This window comes from Ovis aries, chromosome 15, assembly GCF_016772045.2.
Source record: "Ovis aries strain OAR_USU_Benz2616 breed Rambouillet chromosome 15, ARS-UI_Ramb_v3.0, whole genome shotgun sequence".
Lineage (NCBI taxonomy): Eukaryota > Metazoa > Chordata > Mammalia > Artiodactyla > Bovidae > Ovis > Ovis aries.
The window spans coordinates 5,129,303-5,147,482 of record NC_056068.1 but is presented as its reverse complement, the minus strand read 5'-3'; the positions used below and the strand labels follow the sequence as shown (position 1 = coordinate 5,147,482).

Below are 18,180 nucleotides of genomic sequence, written 5' to 3'. Positions count from 1 at the left end.
TGCACCTTATTAGGTGGCTCATTTGGAAGATTTGTTCAGAAGAAGTTGGGAACGTTGAACCTCTGGGAAGATCCTTACTACCTTGTGAAGGAAAATATGAAAGCTGGTATTTCGATTTGTGAACAGTGGGTGACTGCCTGTAGTCATCTGACAGGTCAGGTGTGGCAGCGCTATGTTCCTCACCCGTGGAGAAATGAAAAATATTTTCCTGAAACACTTGACAAGCTTGGCAAACGCCTGGAAGAGGTATCTTCATTTGGGTCTTTGTTTTTAAGTGTGAAGTAGGTTCTCACTTGTTTGAGAATGCATTTTATAATCATGAAGAATTACACATCGGATGGAAATTCTTTAAACTCTCGGGAGAGAAGAAGCGCTCACGTTCACGTGAGATGATTTGTGCGGCTGTGTGACACAACATCGGGTGCGCAGGGGGTGCTGAGTGGTGGTGTCCACATGCTTCCTTTTTCTTTGGTGTGTGGCTGTTCAGGTTTTAAGTCATGAACTTCTATTTTGTTGTTCTTTGTTATAAAAAAGATAACCCACTCGTCTACGTATGGAAGCTTTCAGAGTTTCCCTTGGCTATTGAAATTATTTTGCAAGCAGAGACAGTATTTTAGGGAGTATGCAGTGGTAATATTTGAAATAGCTGCTTCATTTATGTAAATCAGAGTTTCAGTATAGAACTTACATACTTAACTTGAAGAGGCAGGCAAAGATTGCAGAGCTGACTTTTTCCCTTTGTGCTTAAGGGAATTATTGTCCTTTGGGGATTTTTTGTTGTTGTTTTGGTAGTTTATTTCATTTTTTCCTGCCTGTGCTGTGTGGCTTGGAGGATCTTAGACCAGGGACTGAACTCAGGCCCAGGCAGTGACAGTGCTGAATCGTAACCACTGGGCTGACAGGGAATTCCTGCTGCTGTTGTTTTTAACCTCTTATGAGGAACTTGAAGCATACCTAAAAGCAGCATGGTATAATGAGTGTCAGTTTCAGCGGCCACTGGCGTCCTTCAGTTCTTGTTCCGTCTTTGTCCTCCCTGCCTTCCTTTTTTTTTTTTTTTTTTTGCTGAAATATTTTTAAAGCCAATCCATGAAATCTTGTACTTTTACTCTTAAAAGGTAATCATAATGTCAATATCACACCCAACAAAATGAGAATAATTTCTTAATATCATTATTTATGTAATCAATATACAGGTTTACTGATTATCTCAGAAATATTTTTAGTTGCTAAATGTTAGTTTACTTGAACCAAGTTGCCTCGTAGGCAGTAGCATGTAGTTCTCATACATTAAAGGAGGCAAGTAGTGTCTGGTTTTCCCGCTTTTCGTGAGTTAAGTTTGATCTGTGGGTTCATGTACGATTAATCTGATTTATCTGTTAAAATGCTGTTCACCAACTTTTTCTTAATGATTGATTGTGAGATGGTGTTTTAATTCTGTTCTTTCTGCGTTTATTAGTGATGATGGAAGAACTTTTTATCAGTTTTTTAGGTACCTGAAATATATTTTGTATAGGAATGGCAATATAGACAATTACTTTTTTCCTTTTGTTTATCACTTTTTAGAACAATGCATAGTAAGTATCATAGTAGGTTTCATAGGCAGTCAATGATTTTTAAAATAATATCATTATGAACCTATGATTTTTTAAAATATTTCAACCTGTTATATTTATTATTGTAGTTATTATTACTATACTCAATTTGTCCCACCTTGTACAAAGAATACCCCTTTAAGTTGTGTCTCTATCATTTTGATATGAAGCCAGTATTTCTTTGGTAACGTTTTTACATTCAGACCTCTCAAAATGTACCTACCCATCTTCTACATTTTCCATTTTGTATGTGGAATTAGTCATTTCTCCAAAGGTCTTGTTAGAGGAAAATAGAGTTTAGTGACAACAGTCTGGTTGATGAAGTAGTAAACATTTAACTATCAATGCTTTTAGGCTTTCTCAGTAGACAGCATTGTTAAATCAGTGTTTTTGTTTTTATGAAGAGAAAAATAAATCATGAATTTGTGCTGATAATTTCAACACAAATGAAAGCTTATAGCATTTTTACTTAGCCTTTTAATTCCTTTTGATGGTTGGTAGAAAATTTAAATAAAAATGAAATGTTTTCCAACTGTTTGTAAGTTATACATAATGGAGTTGTTAACAGATTTTTTTTTATTAGAAGAGCAAATTTAATGCAGACTAATGAAAATCAGAAGGTTTGCTATAGTGAGGAGAGACTAAAACTTTACTTAAAATAAGTATTAAAGTCAGTTTAAAAATCTTTAGATTTTATATGTATTCACTAGATTTGAGCACACTGATTGATAGCACAGTGTGTCTTTGAGCGTCACTTTGAGTATTGATGAGTAGTAATTATCAAGTTTATAGTTTCAGTTTTATTTTTCATTTCAAGAAACCGAGGTTAAAGAAATTCTTGCCCAATAACTTTAGCTTTTGGATTAGTTGTGTTGATTTATTGATATGAGTAAATTTCTTGTTTTAATATTTTATGTTTTAGGTCTTGGCTATTAGAACAATTCATGAGAAACTTCTCTATTTTTCACCTGCCAGTGATGAGAAAATCATATGCCTGGCTCGAGTATTTGAACCTTTTGCTGGCCTGAATCCTGTGCAATATAATCCATATACTGAGGTTGAGTATATATATGTTTGTCTGCATAAGTTCCTATTTGTGTTGTTCTTTTTTTTAAAGGCAGATTTTGAAAATATTAAAGTCTAACTGTATCGTTATTTTTTTTAGCCTTTATGGAAAGCTGCAGTGTCTCAGTATGAAAAAATTATTGCACCTGCAGAACAAAAAATAGCAGGAAAATTGAAAAACTATATTTCAGAAATTCAGGACAGTCCACAGCAGGTAGAATATTGAAATAATTAATTTTTAACATTTCTCTTAAGCTATTTGAGGAGATATGCGTATTTTTACCTAGTTGATTCATTTGGGATGAACATATACTTATTTTGTTTTATATTAGCTTCTTCAAGCATTTCTGAAATATAAAGAGTTGGTGAAGCGCCCAACCATAAGCAAAGAATTGATGCTAGAAAGAGAAACTTTATTGGCAAGACTTATGGACTCAGTTAAAGGTAAAAGTTATCAGAGATTATAGTGTTTGCTTGAAAATTATTTTTGTAGATTACTTTTCTTTTGTTGTATACCATTTTTGATTAAGATATTTTTATGACATCTGTATGTTGAAGATTAATTTATTGTTTCTGTAATAGATGACAGGCTTTTCGAATTAGCTGGTTATTTCCTTTCTCTCACTTGATACATGATGAGGTCCCTGAGGATGACCAACTATTACTATTTTTCTATACACAATATTTGACATAGTGTTTGGTACATAGAAGTCATTTTGGAAAACTTTGCTGAATGTATGTAATCATTTATATGATTTAAATGTTTATAGATTTTCGATTAGATTTTGAAAATCGATGCCGTGGGATTCCTGGTGATGCATCGGGACCACTTGCTGGCAAAAACCTTTCCGAAGTTGTCAATAATATAGTTTGGGTTCGCCAGCTGGAACTGAAGGTATTTATTTAAATAAAAGTTGAAGGACACAAGTTGTGAAATGTGCTAAATTAATGTAAAGGCAATCTAGAACTGTAGTGAAAACATTAAGAAAATATTTCCATCTAATTTTGTGCGATAATTAGAATTCTGAGAAACTGAAAAATATGAAAAACTGATAATTTTCAAAGGATTTTTAAATTATTTGAAGTGTATATTTACAGGATCCTGGTGGGTGCAAAGTATATATCTATAAGTATGTTTATATAAATAAATCATCCTAGGTGGAAAGGAAGTTAAAGAGATAGAGAAAGGTAATTATAGTATTGCTTAAGGTAGTGTCAGCAATTTATAGATTTAAAGGACTATTATTTTAATATTTTCAAAGTTGATCTAAGAATCTTATATGTTTACTAATTTGTGTGTGGTACAATATCTTGCATTTGACTCATGTAATAAATATTTGTTGGTTATATGATTAAGAGCGAGCAAATTATTATTATTAGTAACAATATTATAAAGGCTGGCATATTTGAGAATTCTACTTACTCAAGTTTATATTTTGATGTTTTTTTCTCTAATACTCTGCTTAATTTTGTCAGTCAGCTTTCCAAAATGCTGCATTGTTCTTTGTATAGTTGTGGAGGGAAGGCATTCTTCTTTAATTGCATCCACATTGGCCTAATTATTGTTTGAGCTCTTAACCAGAGCATTTAATAAAGAGCTTAAAGTACTACATAACATATTTAAGACTATTGTTGAGTTCTTGGAGTTTCCTCTAAATTTCCTTTATCATACCCTTCAAATTATGCCTTGTATGTGTTATCGTCTGTGTTTTGCTGTTCTGAGGTGGTGTAATTCAGAAGCACAGTAGCAGTTGATATTCTTAAATTCACTGGAAAATCTTCTATTTTACTGTTTATGGATAAATGGGAAAATAGTTTCTGTATCACAGACCAGAGAAGGGTGCTGATTTTATGCTAATTTTGTTGGAATTTAAATAATAAATATTCTTGTAATTTGGCTTTTTAAGGTGGATGATACTATCAAGATTGCAGAAGCTCTTTTATCTGACTTGTCAGGGTTTCGATCTTTCCATCGAAGTGCTGAAGATCTCTTAGACCAGTTTAAATTATATGAACAAGAACAATTTGATGATTGGTCCAGGGATATTCAGTCTGGTTTGTCTGATTCCAAATCTGGTTTGTGGTAAGTATAAGTATACTACACAGTGAAATCTACGTAAGAATCTTTTTTCTTATGTTATTAATTCAGTGACAAGATTGTTTTCTGTTTGGTTAGTTTTTGATGATCAGCTTTTAAGTCATTGAAGTTGGAAACTTTGACCCCCTTTCCTTTGCTTCTATTACCTGTTCCCCAGAACAGCAGATTCTTAATTTGAAATTAGGCTTGCATTCTCCGTGGTTTTTTGTTATTGGTATGTGAATGTTTCCCTACCTTTTTATATTAACATTATATATCCCCCACACAGACACTGTAAATGAAAATTTCATTTTTCTAAGCTCCTTGAGATGAAGAATGTTTCTTTTTGGTGTCTAATATAGTAAGGGTTTATAAATATTTATTAAGCTATATTGAATGTAATTTAATTGGTTAACCTTATTATTCTAATGGGTATCTAAAATGGATGGCCTAAAAAACACCATTGTTTCTTTGTTCAGGTCAACTTTCCCTAGTGTGTTCCCTAGTGTGGCAAGTTTTAAAAACGAAACTTGCCACGTTTTCATTTTTTAGAAACTTGGTACTTTTTAAAACTAACTTTGGCATAATATGAAATTCTGTTTGTTTCACCTATACTGCTGCAACAAATAATTAGGCCAAAGTGGTAGCTTCCTAAACTGAATGAATGATTTTTTTTTCTTTTATCTTGCATTTTGGCTTTGGAAGGAGAATTAAAGAACTGAAGGTGCTAAAGCATAATGATTATAACTTTATGCCATTTAATTCTTTCCTTTTCTACCCTGAACCTAAAATATGAGAGGTGGTTCTACTTGCCCCCTTCACCCAAAGTAAAGAGTTCTTTGGTCATTTGGTTTTGGAGAATTGGTACGTTTATCACTACAGCTCTGGTGGAGATCTACTGTGTAAGATAGTGTATCAAAAGGGTTGAGATCTGCAATAAAAAACCATATTTAACTTTGTTCAACCTATGTGTTTCTTATTTGGTGATGAAACTCCAAACTCTCACTTTTTTTTTTTTTTTTGGTAAACCCATCATTGTCACATAGAAATAAGTGTGTTTTGGAACATATTTCAATATATGCTGGAATGTAGAAACTAACTTTGAATATTAGTTTCAAATAAAGGCGAAAAGTGTCACTGTTATAATATTCTGAGAGGCTTTATGTTCTTGTAGGACAGTTTGTGTGTGTGTGTGCTCAGTCACTCAATCATGTCCAACTCTGAGACCCCATGGACTGTAGCCCACCAGGCTCCTCTGTCCGTGGAATTTTCCAGGCAAGAATACTGGAGTAGGGTTGCCATTTCCTTCTCCAGGGGATCTTTCCAGCGCTGGGATTGACCCTGCGTCTCTTGTGTCTCCTGCATTGGCAGGTGGATTCTTTACAGCTGCATCACCTGGGAAGTTTGGACAGTTTGGGCTAAATTATTATTTTAAGCCATTTAAAAGTATCTGCTTTTTATTATACTTCGTTTTATGTGTTATTAAAAAGACTGAAAGATTAGTTCTTTGCTTTTCAGGAGCTTACTTTCTAAGACCTGCAAGTTCTCCTAATTGTGAAAGTGATTTGAAAGAAAGAGTATTATATAAACCTGATCCTGAAAGAAGGATCATAAAAAGGTAGTACTTTAAATTTATCTCAGTGTTTTCACAATCCAGGGAGACTTGAGTGTCCCAATGTAAATTTTGCTATTGTGGCTTTAGAAGAATCAGAAAAAAAAACAGTCTTTACATAGTGAAACAAAGAGTAGAGGGATAAAGTATTTGAATATCTCTATGTTCATTGGAAGGACTGATGTTGAAGCTGAAACTCCAATACTTTGGCCACCTGATGTGAAGAGCTGACTCTTTTGAAAAGATCCTGATGCTAGGAAAGATTGAGGGCAGGTGGAGAATGGGATGACAGAGGATGAGGTGGTTGGATGGCATCACTGACTCAATGGACATGGGTTTGGGTGGACTCTGGGAGTTGGTGATGGACAGGGAGGCCTGGCGTGCTGCAGTTCATGCGGTTACAAAGAGTCAGACACAACTGAGTGACTGAACTGAACTGAACTCCTAATATTTTAATATTCTTTATTATTGATCCTTTAATAGAAGTATTAAAGAATCAGATAGACTGCCTAAAAATCTAAAATATATTTTAGAAAGTGAATCAAATTATGATGGATTTGATGTCTATTTTGAATTTTAGCTGAATTTTAAGAGATTGACTTTTCTGAGTTCAAAGACTGCTTGGTTGAAATATTAATATGATGGTATATTTTGGGTATTACAGTTTGTTATCAAGATCTGAATCGTGAAATGTTATGTGAAATAAATGTAATTTGAAAAATAATTAAAAACTGTTTTTTTACTTGAGTTAATTTTGTTTGTTAGGCTTCCCTGGTGGCTCAGTGGTAAAGAACCCACCTGTCAATGCAGGACATGTGGGTTCAATCCCTGGGTGGGGAAAATCCCCTGAAGAAGGAAATGGCAACCTCCTTCAGTAATTTTGCCTGGAAAATCTCATGGACAGTGGAGCCTCATGGGCTATATAGAGTCCATGGGGTTGCAAAAGAGTTGGACATGACTTAGTGACTACTGCCGCTATTAATTTGCTTCAGTCGTGTCCGACTTTCTGCGACCCCATAGACGGCAGCCCGCCAGGCTCCGCTATCCCTGCGAGTCTCCAGGCAAGAACACTGGAGTGGGTTGCCATTTTCTTCTCCAGTGCATGAAAGTGAAATGTGAAAGTGAAGTCGCTCAGTCGTGTCTGACTCTTCACGACCCCATGGACTGCAGCCCACCAGGCTCCTCCGTCCATGGAATTTTCCAGGCAAGAGTACTGGAGTGGGGTGCCAGTGCCTTCTCCGGACTTAGTGACTAAAGAGCAACAATTTTACAGCAAAGTTGTAAAAACTGTTATGTTTTTAATCAGTCAAAAGGGTGAGAACATGAAATTGTGTAATTCCAAAAGTTATTTATTTTGTTTTGTAGTATTGAGGCTAATAGCCGAATTATGGAGTTGGATCCTAATGATGGATCATTAAAAGTGCATTATTCAGATCGGTTGGTGATTCTTCTGAGAGAAGTCCGTCAGCTTTCTGCACTTGGTTTTGTTATTCCTGCCAAAATACAGCAAGTTGCAAACATTGCACAGAAATTCTGCAAGCAAGCAATTATTCTGAAACAAGTATGAAATGATATTTTTGAAAACATGGCTATTCTGAGTTTATTACATTGGAATATTTTAAGGGCTTTGTTTTCTGCTTTTGGTTTTATTAGGCTAATAGAATAGCACCGTTAAGTCTTATGAAGTTATAGTTTGTAAATGACCGCATTACAAACTTTGCTTTGTAATCCTCTATGTGGGAATTTTATTAGCTTGAGGTATTAGTTACTGCTTTTCATTCTCAAAGCATTTGGAAAAATAGAATATTATTCTTTCTCTTTTTTTTTCTTTTTTCTTTCATGTTACTATCATGGACCCTAAAGGGCTTTCTAATTAAGAGCCCTCTGTCTGCCTGCTAGGGGCCGATTCTTAGAAAATTATCCAGCTGATGGACAGGTTTCTGTTTTTGTTCATTTTCTTAGTCTTCCTGAAGCACATTGTCATCAAATCATTTTCCTGTTTAAAATCAGCTGTTATTACCTCATTGTCTGTCTCCTGAGCATAGTATCCAAGGCCTCTCTTAATCGTGCCCTAGCTGACGTTACTGAACGTGGTGGATACTCACCCCCTCATGTTGCATGCTTGCTTCGGTAATATGAACCTTGGCTCTCCTCTGAACCTGTCTCTCTGCACTGATTCCTATTCCCTCTGGTCGAAGAATTCCAAGTAATCCTTTAACTTGCAGCTCAACACTTTATTTGTTTTGTCTTCTTTTAATCGATGGTTGTTTATTTTGTATGCAGTGTGTAAGTCATTCTTAGAACAGTTTTATGTAGTTTTGGAGTTTTACATTTTTTCTCTCATTTGATTAATAGAGGACAGGAACAGTATCTTTTGTGTATTTAGTTTCTCATTTAGTGTTTCATCCAACAAAGATCCATTGAGCACTTGTACTGCCAGGTGCAGTGTAGTGAGTATATAAAAATGAATATATTGCTATCATACTCAAGTGTAGGGCTTCTCAACCTTGACACTTTTGACATTTTGGACTACTTTTTTTTTTTTTTTTTTTGTGAGGGATGGCCTGTGCATTGTAGGATGTTTAGCGGCGTCTCTGGTCAGTAGCACCTACTTAGTCCTTACAATTGAAAATATCTCCAGACATTGCCAAATGTCCTCTTGGGTGCAGATCATCCGCAGTTGAGAACCACCGGTCTAGTGGGAGAAAGCAAACTGAACATTGAGTTCTCCTTAAATATCAGGCCTTCTGGTGAATACTGTATTTATGTTATTTCAGTTTACTCCCACTCCCAGTTTTACTGATCTAGTTGAGGGTCAGATTTGTAAGGCAGTGTTCTAGTGCTACTTTGCTAGTGAGTTATGAAGCTAGAATCTGAGGTCAAGTCTCCCTGACTCCAAAGCTGGTATTTATTCCACTGCAATTCATGCAGTGATGACATGTGCACGAGACTGAGTGCTGTATTACAGATGGGCTTCTCAGGTGGCTCAGCAGTAAAGGATCTGTCCGCCAGCGCAGGAGACACGAGTTTGATTCCTGGGTGGGAAGGATCCCCTGGAGAAGCACATGGCCACCCACTCCAGTATTCTCGCCTGGAGAATCCCATGGACAGAGGAGCCTGCCGAGCTGCAGTCCATGGGGTTGTAAAAAGTTGGACTCGACTAGTGACTAGAAAACAGCAACAGTATTACAGATAGAATTCAGAAACTCCTGTGAAAGAATAGAGGTGGGGATTTTTATTTATTTTCCTGGGTAAGGTAGAGATGTGCTGCTGGGCTTAGTCTGACCGTCATGTCCAACTCTTTGTGACCCGATGGACTGTATCCTGCCAGGCTCCTCTGTCCATGGGGATTCTCCAGGCAAGAATCCTGGAGTGGGTTGCCATGCCCTCCTCTAGGGCATCTTCTCAACCCAGGGATCAAACCGGGAACTCTTGCATTACAGGGAGATTCTTTACCAGCTGAGCTACCAGAGAAGCCCAGGGTAGGGATAGTATCAGATAAATCTTTACAGAGGGATGATGTTTGATGTGAGTTTGAAAGAGTATACATATGTTTTCTCAGGAGCACAAGGTGGAGTGAATGATCATTTCAGAGAGAGGGACTCTATATTCTAAAAGCTGAGAAGCTTACTGACTTCTCTATCCTAAGTAGTGTAACAAAATAAAATCTCAGGATGAGTGAATGGTCATATGGTATTTATGTTTACTCCTAGAACAACCACGGGAATCTATTGTGTTTAGCTTTATTCACTTATTTTTGGCTGTGCTGGGTCTTTGTTGCTGCCTGTGGCCTTTCTCCAGTTTCTGGCCAGCTGGGGCCACTCTTGTCGTGGAGCAAGGCGCTGGAGCTTGTGGGCTCAGTAGTTGTGGTACTCGAGCTTAGTCCTCTGTGGCATGTGGGACCTTTCCAGACCCAGGATAGAACCAGTGTCCCCTGCACTGGCAGGTAGATTGTTAACCATGGGGCCACTGGAAAGTCCCCTGTAGATATACCGTTACTTGTGAGCACACATTTAGCTAGAGTGCGGAGTATGCAGTAGGATATTTGACAGGTAACAGTCTGGCCAGATTGCTATAATTTTATGTTTTATTTTGCTTCTGTTTTTCCTGACTCGTTTTTTTCTGGAACTACTATTATGATACAGAATAAGTAGAGTGAGTATTCCCTACCAAGTACATTTTTATGCATGTTAGAAGAAAGAAGTGACCTGCTATAAAATTAGTTAAATATATTTTAAGCACCTGCTGTGTGCCAAGAATTTTGTGACATACTGGGAATACAAAAATTAAGACAGTGTCTTTAAAGTCCTTAATTAAATTCACTCCACAGCGTTCCCTGATCTTCTTCCCCGAACCTGACTTTTGCCCCTCACAGAGTTAGCAGTGTCCTCTTTTGTCCACCACTATTCCTTGTAGGTATCTCTATTTTTTTTTTTTTGATTCATCGATTAATTCAACAAACGTGACACTGTTGTTGCATGGATTAATTCAACAAACATGTGACAAACATGTGACACTATTACCTGTGACACTATTATGGGAAATAGCAAATGCTTGAGTAATACAGTATAAGGTAGTGATGAGCACATAATTGAAGAAAAAGCAAACATAGTAAGAGGATTGAGACAAATCCTGCCATTTTATACAGCATGGCCAGGGGAGACCTTAACGAAAGGGTAGTAGGAGACGTGACATGGAATGAGGGACAGAACCATGCAGATATCTGGAGGAAGACTGCTGCAGGCGGAGGGGATGAAGGGCATGGAGAGCTGCTTAGGGAAGACTCACCAAAGTTAGAGAGACAACACGCAGGCTCATTTGGCAACAGTGCAGTTCAGGAGGGGACTGTGCAGGACTAAAGGCCAGTGTGTGTATAATGTACCAGGGTACGATTTTAGATTTAGGTTTCATTCTTAGGTGTATTGACAAACCATTGTAAGTTTCAAGGTAAGAATTTTAGGATTTTGCATTTTATTCTCAAATATTTTGGGGATTCATTTGAAGATTTTGAGTAGGTAAAAGATACGATTTTCATTTTAAAGGACTGTTCTGGCTACTTTGAGTACTTTGACTAGACCGTCGGGCCGCAGTTGGAAAGAGAGACCAGTTAGGAAACTGTTGTACTGGTCTTGCCAGGAGATGAGGGTGCTTGAAATGGGGTGATACTGATGGAGGTGGGGAAGGGGTTCAATTCAATATATGTTCAAAACATATATTCTGAGTATAGTCTTCTACTCATAGTAGAAGTATAGAGTTCTACTTATATGGGATGTGAGAGAAGAATTAAGGACAACTCAAAGATTTTTTTGGTGTGAGAAATGGATAAATCATTGTGTTATATACTGACAAGGGAATTGGTTTCAAGAATTGCAGGAAGAATTCTTTTTTTGTAGCACTTTAGCATGCTTAATGGTTTCCTCTGATTCCCTGTGAGACTGTGAAATTCTTGATTTCAGGGACTAGGTTTTATAGTCTTTGTTTAATCAGCCCCTAGAACAGGACTTGGCGAATTAGAGGAACTCAGCACATACTTACACTTGTTGCTTTTGTACGTTAGTACATGCATAAATGCTCTATTGGAGATAAACTAATTTTTTGCTAAATTTTATACTTGAGAAGGGTTAATATTTCCATTCAAATAATTAAAAATGAAGACTTGAAAATTAAGTGTGCTATTTATTATTAATTATTGCTAATTGGAATTTTTCTTTGTAGGTGGCACATTTTTACAATTCTATTGATCAACAGATGATTCAAAGTCAGAGACCAATGATGTTACAATCTGCCTTAGCATTTGAACAGATAATTAAGGTAAATGGACTTTTTATATTATTATAATTAGATTTTACATGTAAAGTGTTTCTTATTTGTTGGTTTTTAGTATACCCCGAGCTTACCGTAGCCATTGAGCTGAGGCTATATTTTGCTCCCCGATGACTTCCTTCAGTTTTATTAAGTAATATTTTTTACAGCTGTATTTAAACAGTTGTAATGTTTCACATGTTTTGGTGCTTATTTTGATCAATTGAATATATATATATTATACTAGCTTATATGCTGTTACATTTACTTTTTCACTGAAGTGTGAGGTCCTTGTACACAAGACTCTCTAGTACTTTTCCGTTCTCTCCTGATCTTATAATTTACTTTATTTGCTCTTTACTTATACTTATTTAAATATCCACACATATGAAATTAGGAAAACGCACAATAGTTTTTAAACTGTTAGTATGTGACTGTTCACTTTTTGAAATACACATTTTTAGTCTTCACAGACATGAAGTATTTTAAAAAATTAGTAGGAGAGGACTATACCCTATAATTCTTGTTTTTACAGTGGATAGCTGGTGTCATGGTTCTTGAGACTACTCCCAGGTTCGGTGATTTATAGGAGGACTCATAGGACTCAGGGTATTGTTGTACTCACAGCTAATTCATTCATGATTTATTACCGTGAGAGGATGCAGAGCAAAATCAGCAAAGGGAAAGGTATATGGACTGAAGGCCTGGGTAAACCTGGTGCAGGTTTTCAAGAGTCCTTTCCCTGTCGAATCACCCAGGGCATGCTGAAGTGCTCCAGCAGCAAGTAGCACATGTGAGCTGTTGCCTTCCTAGGAAAGATCATTAGCGACTCATTGCCCAGACTTTTACTGGTCATGTAGGTATTTTCCTCCTTAACACGTGCCAAAATTCCAGAATTCCAGAAGACAGTCAAGTGTTCAGCATAAACCACATTCTTTAGTTGCAGTGAACCACTCTTAAAAATTAGAGTGTTAGGAACTCTTGCAATATCCAGCTTTTCAGATGCCAGCTAAGGGCCAATCTTTTAAGCAGACCTTTTAAGGGACAGCAGTCAGACCTGCTAAGTTAGCTATTTTTTTGCACACTAGTACTCAGGCTTAAAATTTACTAGAAGTTACATAATTCATATTGTACATGTTATTATAATTTTTTTCTATTGCCAGAGTTCAATATGAGTTTATGGTGGAAAATTTCAAAAATGTAGGTGAACAAAAACAAAAAATGTTTTAGTATTGTACTACTGAGACTTGGCCATTCTTAAACAGTCTGGTGTCTATACCCTTTTAAACATTTTTCCTGTGCATATTTACAAGTGTACTTTTTGAGAATAGGATATTACTTTATTATTTTTAACCTTTTCATAGATAATGTTTTAAATCAAGTGTTTAGAACTCTTTCTTCTATAATAAATATATTCAAAATTATATCTGTTGATATTTCTAAAGACAAAGCTTATTTTGAGGATTTGAATAATGAGAAGTAAACAATTACGTTTTTTGGTCAGTTACTGAGTTGTGTCTGACTCTTTGTGACTCCTTGGACTGCAGCATGACAAGAACTCTTTTTTCCCCGCAGAGCTTGCTTACATTCATGTCCATTGAGTTGGTGATGCTATCTGTAGCATACATCCCATCCTTTGCCACCCCCTTCTCCTTTTGCCTTCAATCTTTCTCAAAATTAGGATCTTGAAAATGAGTTGGCTTTTTGCATTAAGTAGCCGAAGTATTGAAGTTTCAGCTTCATCAGTCCTTTCAATGCATGTTCATGGTTGATTTCCTTTAGAACTGACTGGTTTGATCTCCTTGCTGTCCAGGGGCTCTAGGCTTCTTCAGCACCATAATTCAAAGGTGTCATTTCTTTGGCAGTCAGCTTTCGTCATGGTCCACCTCTCACATTCATGCCCAACTAGTGGAAAAACCATAGCTTTGGTTAGATGGACCTTTGTTGGCAAAGTGATGTCCCTGCTTTTTAATACACTGTCTAGGTTGGTCATAGCTTTTCTTCCAAGGAGTGTCTTTTTGTTTTTTAATTTATTTTTTTATTGAAGGGTAATTGCTTTACAGAATTTTTTTTTAGTATAAATTTATTTATTTTAATTGGAGGTTAATTACTTTACAATATTGTATTGGTTTTGCTATGCATCAACATGAATCCGCCACAGGTATACACGTGTTCCCCATTCTGAACCTCCCTCCCTCCTCCCTCCCTGTACCATCCCTCTGGGTCATCCCAGCGCACCAGCCGCAAGCATCCAGTATCATGCATCGAACCTGGACTGGCGATCCGTTTTATATATGATATTATACATGTTTCAATGCCATTCTCCCAAATCATCCCGCCCTCTCCCTCAGAGTCCAAAAGACTGTTCTATGCATCCTTGCCGAATTTTTTTGTTCTCATGTGTTTGTTAGCCATCTGTATGTCTTTTCTGGAGAAACGTCTGTTTAGGTCTTTTTCCCACTTTTTGATTGGATTGTTTGTTTTTCTGGTATTGAGTTGTATAATCTGCTTGTATATTTTGGAAATTAATCCTTTATCAGTTGTTTCATTTGTTATTATTTTCTCCCATTCTGAGGGATGTCTTTTCACCTTGCTTATAGTTTTCTTTGCTGTGCAAAAGTTTTTAAGTTTAATCAGGTCCCACTTGTTTACTTTTGTTTTTATTTCCATTACTGTAGGAGGTGGGCCATAGAGGATCTTGCTTTGATTTATGTCGCGTGTTCTGCCTGTGTTTTCCTCTTAAGAGTTTTATAGTTTCTGGTCTTACATTTAGGTCTTTAATCCATTTTGAGTTTATCTTTGTGTATGGTGTTAGGAAGTGTTCTAATTTCATTCTTTTACAAGTAGCTGTCCAGTTTTCCAAGGAGGGTCTTTTAATTTCATGGCTACAGTCACCATTCACAGTGATTTTGGAGCTCAAGAAAATTTGTCACTGCTTTCACTTTTTTCCCTTTTATTTGCATGAAGTGATGATACTGGATGCCATGATCTTAGTTTTTTGAATGCTGAGTTTCAAGTCAGTTTTTTCACTCATTCACCCTCATCTACAGGCTGTTTAGTTTCTCTTCATTTTCTGTTAGAGTAATATCCTCTGCTTATCTAAGGCTGATGATATTTCTCCCTGAAATCTTGACTTGACCTTATGATTCCTCTAGCCTGGCATTTCACATGATACAGTAAGTATGTAAGTTAAATAAGCAGAGTGACCATATATAGCCTTGTCGTACTCCTTTCGCAATTTTGAACCGGTTCCATTTCAGTTTTAATTGTTGCTTCTTGACTCACATACAGGTTTCTTAGGAGATACGTAGGGTGGTCTGGTACTCACATCTTTTTAAGAATTTTCCACTGTTTGTTTTGATCCACATAATCAAAGGCTTTAGTGTAAAGAGGCAGAAGTAGATATTTTTTTTGGAATCCCCTTGCTTTTTCTATGATCCAATGGATGTTGGCAATTTGATCTCCGGTTCTTCTGCCTCTTTGAAACCCAGCTTCTACATCTGGAAATTTTTGGTTTGTGTACTGCTGAAACCTAGCTTGAAGGATTTTGAGTATAACCTTGCTAGCATGTCAAATGAACTCAGTTGTTCAGTAGTTTGAATGTTCTTTGACTTTGCTCTTCTTTGGGATTGGAATGAAAAGTGACCTTTTCCAGTCCTATGGCCACTGCTGAATTTTCCAAATTTGCTGGCATGTTGAGTGCAGCACTTTCACAGCATCATCGTTTAGAACTTGAAATAGCTCAGCTGGAATTTCGTCACCTCCACTAGCTTTGTTTGTAGTGATGCTTCCTAAGGCCCACTTGACTTTGCACTCTGGGATGTCTGGCTCCAGGTGAGTGACCACACCATCGTGGTTACTGGGCCATTTAAAATGTTTTGTATAGTTCCTCTATGTATTCTTGCCACCTCTTCTTAATCTCTACTGCTTCTTTTAAGTCCTTAACTATTTCTCTTTTATCATGCCCATCCTTGCATGAAATGTTCTTTTGACACCTCCAGTTTTCTTGAAGAGAGCTCTAGTCTTTCCCATTCTATTGTTTTCCTCTATTTCTTTGCACTGTTCACTGAGGAAGGCTTTCTTACCTCTCTTTGCTATTCTCAGTAACCCTGCATTCATATGGTAACCCTGCATTCATATGGGTATGTCTTTCCCTTTCTCCCTTGCTTTCCATTTCTTTTCTTTCCATGGCTATTTGTAAAGCCTCCTAAGACAACCACTTTGCTTTCTTGAATTTTTTTTTTTCCTTTGGGGTGGTTTTGGTCACTGGCTCTTATACAGTTTTAAAAACCTTTGTCCATGGTTCTTCAGGCACTCTGTCTGCCAGATCTAGTCCCTTGAATCTGTTTGTTACCTCCACTGTATAATTATAAGGGATTTGATTGATGTTTTTGAACTGAGGTGTTGGAGAAGACTCTTGCAAGTCCCTTGGACTGCAAGGAGATCCAACCAGTCCATCCTAAAGGAGATCAGTCCTGGCTGTTCATTGGAGGGAATGATGCTGAAGCTGAAACTGCAATACTTTGGCCACCTGATGCGAAGAGCTGACTCATTTGAAAAGACTCTGATGTTGGGAAAGATTGAAGGTGGGAGGAGAAGGGGATGACAGAGGATGAGATGGTTAGATGGCATCACCAACTCAATGGACTTGAGTTTGGGTAAAGTGCAGGAGTTGGTGATGGACAGGGAGGCCTGGCGTGCTGCAGTTCATGGGGTCGCAAAGAGTTGGACACTACTGAGCAACTGAACTGAACTGAACTGAACTGATACCTGAATGGCCTAGTGGTTTCCCCTACTTTCTTCAATTTAAGCCTGAATTTTGCAATAAGGAATTCATGGTCTGAGACACAGTCAGCTCCAGGTCTTGTTTTTGCTGACTGTATAGAGCTTCTCCATCTTTGACTGTAAAGAACATAGTCAATCTGGTTTTTATATTTACCATCTGATGATGTCCATGTGTAGAGTTGTCTCTTGGGTTGTTGGCAAAGAGTGTTTGCTGTGACCATCATATTCTCTTGACACAACTCTGTTAGCCTTTGCTCTGCTTCATTTTGTATTTCAAGGCCAAACTTGCCTGTTGTTCCAGTTATCTCTTGGTGAAGGTGAAGTCGCTCAGTCGTGTCCGACTCTTTGCGACCCCATGGACTGTAACCTACTAGACTTCTCCGTCCGTGGGATCCTCCAGGCAAGAATACTGGAGTGGATTGCCATTTCCTTCTCCAGGGGATCTTCCCGACCCAGGGATCGAAACCAGGTCTCCTGCATTGGAGGCAGATGCTTTAACCTCTGAGCCACCAGGGAAGACTTCCTACTTTTGCATTCCAACCCCCTGTGATGTAAAGGACATCTTTTTTTGTTGTTGTTGTTAGTTCTACAAGGTGGTGTTCTTCACAGAACTGGTCAACTTCAGCTTCTTTGGCATCAGTGATTGGGAGATAGATTTGGATTACTGTGATGTTGAATAGTTTGCTTTGGAAATGAACTGAGATCATTCTTTTCTTCTTGAGGTTGCACCCAAATAATGCAACAGACTTTCTTGTTAACTATTGAGTGCTGCTTCATTTCTTCTAAGGCATTCTTACCCGCAGCATTAGGTATAATGTTCATCTGAATTAAATCTGCCTGTTCCTGTCCATTTTACTTCACTGATTCCTAAGATGTCAGTGTTCAGTCTTGCCATCTCCTCTTTGACCACGTCTAATTTACCTTGACTCGTGGGCCTAACATCCCAGATTCCTATTCAATATTATTCTTTATAGCATTGGACTTTATTTTTACCACCAGACACATCCTCAACTAAGTGTCATTTCTACGTTGGCCCAGCCTCTTCATTCTTTCTGGAGCTATTAGTAATTGTCCTCTACGCTTCCCCAGTAGCAGTTTGGACACCTTCCAACTTGGGGTTTCTCATCTTCTGGTGTCCTGTCTTTTTGCCGTTTCATAATATTCATGGGCTTCTCCTGGCAAGAATACTGGAGTGGTTTGCCATTTCTTCCTCAGATGGGCCACATTTTGTTAGAACTCTTCAGTAT

General features: G+C 37.4%; 1 protein-coding gene across 2 annotated transcripts in view; it reads left to right on the top strand.

Annotated features, from left to right (window-relative positions):
- Positions 1-18,180, top strand: part of DYNC2H1 (dynein cytoplasmic 2 heavy chain 1) — a 388,746-nt gene that overhangs the window by 14,340 nt on the left and 356,226 nt on the right. For both annotated transcript variants that reach the window (XM_060399635.1, XM_004015967.6), the window contains exons 6-13: positions 14-246; positions 2,515-2,649; positions 2,758-2,871; positions 2,990-3,101; positions 3,428-3,552; positions 4,565-4,740; positions 7,712-7,907; positions 12,062-12,157. In XM_060399635.1, coding sequence (XP_060255618.1) covers positions 14-246; positions 2,515-2,649; positions 2,758-2,871; positions 2,990-3,101; positions 3,428-3,552; positions 4,565-4,740; positions 7,712-7,907; positions 12,062-12,157 — 1,187 coding nt within the window. The remainder of the gene's footprint in view (positions 1-13; positions 247-2,514; positions 2,650-2,757; positions 2,872-2,989; positions 3,102-3,427; positions 3,553-4,564; positions 4,741-7,711; positions 7,908-12,061; positions 12,158-18,180) is intronic.